General features: G+C 38.6%; 1 protein-coding gene across 1 annotated transcript; it reads left to right on the forward strand.

Annotated features, from left to right (window-relative positions):
- The first annotated feature begins 4,603 nt into the window (after positions 1-4,603).
- LOC127184912 (60S ribosomal protein L38) lies at positions 4,604-4,900 on the forward strand. The gene has a single exon (XM_051141369.1). It carries the CDS (start codon positions 4,641-4,643, stop codon positions 4,830-4,832), a length of 192 nt encoding a protein of 63 aa, XP_050997326.1. The 5' UTR covers positions 4,604-4,640; the 3' UTR covers positions 4,833-4,900.
- Positions 4,901-5,314: the final 414 nt, after the last annotated feature.

Here is a 5,314-nt window from a genome sequence, read left to right on the forward strand (position 1 = left end):
AACACTACTTCATTACTGGTGGGAATGCAAACTTATATAACAACTTTGGAAATCTATCTGGCGCTTTCTCAGAAAACTGGGAATAGGGCTTCATCAAGACCCAGCTATTCCACTCCTTGGAATATACCCAGAAGATGTTCCAGCACACAACAAGAAACTTTGCTCAACCATGTTCATAGCAGCCTTATTCATTATAGCCAGAACATGGAAACAGCCTAAGTGTCCCTCAGTAGAAGAATGGATAAAGACATTGTGGTACATTTAAACTAAATACTACTCAGCTATTAAAAACAAGAAAATCCAGAAATTTGTGGATTGAACTAAAAATGATCATATTGAGTGAGTTAACCCAGACTCAGAAAGATTCATATGGTATATACTCACTAATAATTGGACACTAGCCCAACAGGTATGTCCTCTGAAAGTCTTCACTTACCAGGAGATTGGGATAGATGCAGGGACCTCCTATTGTGACTCTAGGTGAGAAAAGTACTGGAGAATAGGGAAATAGAAGGAACCAGAGGGTCATATTATCCTATAATTACATCATGATGGAAGAATCTGGACAGAGGGGGGTTGGCTCACACTGCTGCACCAACCAAAGACAATACATACATTAAATATTGAACCCTTACTCAGATCTAGCCAAGGGACTGGAAATTATCCACAGTTGTGTGGACAGCAGGGACTGACTCTGACATGAACTCTTGTGCCCCATATTTGACCACATTCCTTTGATGGGGAGGCCTGGTAGCACTCAGAGAAAGAATAGGAAGGCTACCAAGATGAGACTTGATAGGCTGTGACCATATGGTGAGGAAAGAGGTCCCCTTCTGTTAGAGACCTAGGGAATGGGAATAGAGTCAAAGAGGGAGGGAGGAACAGGAGGTGACAAGCAAGGGGATAAAAATATAGATGTAATATGAATAAATTAATTTTAAAAATTTAAAAAGAAATTTTAAAATATTATACTGAAAGTCATAATATGTATGAAGAGGACCTGCTGGTTCAGACCTATGTAAGCCATGTGCATGCTGCTTCTGCTTCAGTCTCTGAGTTCATATGAATTTTAATCATGATGATTTAGAGCACCTTGTGAAAGGAAAAGTATTGGCTCAGGATCCCCAAGGCAGTGTTCTCAGCACAAAGGGGATTTATTTGCTCCAAGGGAACAGAGGGCGGGGAATAAGAGACAAAGACTAGAGATAGAGTATGAGAGAAAAGGAGAAGGAAAAGGGGTAAGGGGTCAGGAGTATTTATTCTGGACGGGCGAGACTACTTCTGGATAGAGAGGAGACAGAAAAGAAAGCAGATTTATTCAGGTGCCAAAGCTACTGCTGTGTGCTAAAGTGAACCATTAATATAAGGAGTTTTTTGTCGGATAAAGACTTTCTACCACTAATGGAGGCCTGTGGATGAAGGACAGGAGACAGAGGGCACTCATGTCTCTTGAGAGGCCAAGAGGAGAGCTCTCTGGGAGGAAGTAGGTCATTATCAAAGAAGGAAGAATTTCAGACCTTTCAATAGGGTTTTTCAGAGGGGAAGGGCTCCTGATTCCTGGAGCAAAACCACAAAAAATGAAAGAAAATTTGCCAACCACAGCAAACTCTTTGGAATGTGCTTATCAGATGTTGGAGTACACAGAGCTTTAGGGAAAGCTCACCAATTAGGCATCTTTAGGTGGAGAATGATAGTACCTGAAGGTCTGTATGTATGAGTACTGGGCTATTGGGGCAGTGGTTCTATAGGTGGAATTTGAGTCACAGTACAATTTTGTAAGGAAAAGTATAGGCTTAGGACCTGAAAGACCAAGCTCTCAGCACAAAGGACATTTATTTGTCCCAGGAAGATAGAGCAACAGGGAGAAGGGGATGGGAACAAAGGAGAGATGAGAAAAGAGGTAAGGGATAGGGGTAAAGATGATTTTCCCAGAGGAGAAAAGGACAAAATGTTGTCTCTGGATAGAGAGGAGACAGACATGGCACAGAAAAAAATGATATTTTATCAAGGTATAAGAAACTCCATGATAGGTTGAGGTGTTTAATTTTCATTGGCCATTTTAATTGGGTGAGCCAAATGGCACTTTTGATTGGTGGACTTCAATATGTTGACAGTTGGACTTTTGTAGTCAGCCTCAGATGAAAGAAGTGGCCTAATAAGTAAATACACTTTGGGGGTTCTTCCAGGCAAACCCAACAGAGGTCTGCCCCATGTCCTCTATGTACCATTTCCTGAGCACTAGCTCTACTTGAAACCTCAGAGGCCAACAGCCTTCAGGGACTACAAGGTTGAGACCACCTCTCTCAATACCTAGACAGGCTTGTTTTGGTAGAGTGTGCCAATCCTGCCTGGTAAAATTGACCTTCACCAGCAGCACTTCCAGTCTTTACCTATCATCATGGGAACAATTCATCACATTGGAAAGACCATCAGGTTAAATGGATAAGTAACCACCCAAAAGTACGTAGTACATGGCATAAGATTTGCAAACAAATAATCAAACAAAACAACAAAAAAACAAAACACACACACACACACACACATACACACACACACACAAAACCTTCCTCATTTTGGGAGGAGGTGCTTTAGGTAGCCCCTCTTATGGCCAAGGTTCATATTTACGACCTTGACTTGCAGATTCAAGTCCAGTATTTTTCCCAAAAATCAAAACAGTCTGGAAGGAAAAAAAAAACTCTCCAAGTTTTCTGTTCATTTTAACCCTAATCCATTAATGCCTGCAACTGATTGCAGGCCCTGTCAAAAATGCTGCTTTTTCCCAGGTCTGAGAATCAGGGCCTTAAACCTTGCCCAACTTCAGATTTAGTAGCTCTCACTGAATCCCTACAGGAATTTAAAACTGAATGCTTTTAAACTTTTTCTTAACTTGCCTTTATCAACCTAAAAATATTTTTTAGATTCTTATAGTTTAAATTTTTGTATCTTTAGACTTTATATGAACTATTTTTTATCCAGTTATTCACCAGGAGACACAGGCAATTGATTACTGGGAGTAGTCATTTAAATGAAGGAATAGTTGAACTCTGTTTACCTTTTAATATGAAGCCTGTGAGGAAGGCAAACTTGTATGCCTTTTAAATAAGAGACCTAGTACCTAGTAGTTTTAACTAGCTAGTGAATTGACTAGTGAATTAACAGTGGATCTAATTGTCTTCTAGCTGTCAATCTACCATTAGCTTAGCCTTAAAGATGACCGGAGACCTAAGAAGGATAAACTAGATGAATTTATATATCAATTAAAATGACAGAGATGACTAGTCAGTCCACCACCTAGATAGCTGTTCCAGGCTCCTGTGGTTTTTATTATCACCATGGGCAGAGGCAATCTGGCCATCAGACAGAGAAGATAACAGGCCATTTCTGTGGGAAAAAAGGACATAAGAGTTTTTGCCTTTACCTTTTTTTTTTAAGCAATGTGAGACAATAACTATGGAGGTGTCTAGTTTGCCCACAGTTTGGTATGGACCATAGCAGAAAATAAGGAATTGAGGACAGTCTTACCCAGTTGTCAGTATACCACAAACCAGAGTTGAAGCCTCCTGTCATGCCCATATCTTCTCAGAGACCTTGGGAGGTTACTGTTTAGATTTGGACGATCTCTCTTATAATAAGCCTAAACATATTTAATAATATATTCAGCAGATCTCTGATAAGCTTGAGGGTTGGCATATCTGAGTTATACAATGCCTGTCTTTAGTTATCTGCTCCAAACTACATCTTTTCTCCCTGACCAAGACCATTAACAACTTGCAACCAGTCCCCCTAAAATGACTATAAACATCATCTATTGGACATCCAAAAACTATCTACCCCACCATGGGAATAGGGTGCTGTTCTCTTCTCCTGCTCTCTTTTGGGGTTTTCTCTCTTATTTCTCTCTCTGTGTCATTCTTATTTTATTGTCATACAATAAATAACTTTATACTAGATCTGTTGGCTGGCCTCTATATTTTTATATATTATGATAGTTAATATTTTATCATGTAAGACCTGAACATCAATACTCAAATTGTTATGTAATCATCCTTGGCTAATATAATTATAAACAGTGGCATTGATGCTCTAAATTTTATTGATATAAACAAAAATATTCTCTTTTCAGTTAACAAAGGGAAGCAAAAGAAGATCAGGCACATAAGTCCAATATGTTTCAGCAGTAATAGATGCATTTAATAGAGGTAATATAGCAAGAAACAGTAATTTTGTAGTCATATCTTTCCCCTGAGATTTTATAAGCTTTACTCTTAGTGGGGAGCTTTTTTAAAAAAGAATTTTATTGTCTCATTTTTTTCTTCATGTATAGCCTGAGAATATGAAGGCCCAATATTACCATATAAGCAGATAATAGTCTTTAATATCTCATTTATTTTCTATTAATAGGGACAAGTGGCAGGCTAGAATTTAGCATTAACTTTCTAATATGTTAGGTACTTGAAAATAATCTTTCCTGCCTCTTTCTTGATTATCAGGCAACTGATTGCCTGATGTGGCTGACCATCAAGTAGTATCTTTAGTTATCCTTAAAAAATATGTAATAATTGGTTCTCTTTCCGTTCTTTTCAGTTCTTGCCGCTGTTGAGTGTTTTGGGTGCGGTCCCCAGTGCCGACCGCCCGTAGCCATGCCCCGGAAAATTGAGGAAATCAAGGACTTTCTGCTCACAGCCCGGCGGAAGGATGCCAAATCTGTCAAGATCAAGAAGAACAAAGATAATGTGAAGTTCAAGGTTCACTGCAGCAGGTACCTCTACACCCTGGTCATCACGGACAAGGAGAAGGCGGAGAAGCTGAAGCAGTCCCTGCCCCCTGGTTAGGCAGTGAAGGAGCTGAAGTAACCCAGTCCTCTGCATTGGCTATTAAAAACCCTGGAAAGTCAAAAAAATATGTAATAATTTAGTTATTTACCTTTGTTTAATTTTAAAAACAAATATAGTAGGCCAAATGAAGTCTACATTGGCAATCATTCATGACCATAAGCACAGTCATGGATATTTTAAAGAATACAATACTTCATGAGATAACCAAAAATCTTCATGTCTTAAGTTATCTTTAATAGTCCATAAAAAAAATGACAACCATTTAACTGAAGATTCTTCAGCATCAAGATATCTAACAACAAAGACTGGGAAATTTCCTGACCCCTGAATCACTATATCACTATACAATCACATATCACTATAGAACGCAACCGTTCCCTATATGACCCAGTTTATAACAAATAATTATTTCTTAATATTGCTAGTAAAAACAAGAAGGTTAAATATATATCTTTAAATCTGTCTTTGTTAACCTGAAT

This window comes from Acomys russatus, chromosome X (assembly GCF_903995435.1).
Source record: "Acomys russatus chromosome X, mAcoRus1.1, whole genome shotgun sequence".
NCBI lineage: Eukaryota > Metazoa > Chordata > Mammalia > Rodentia > Muridae > Acomys > Acomys russatus.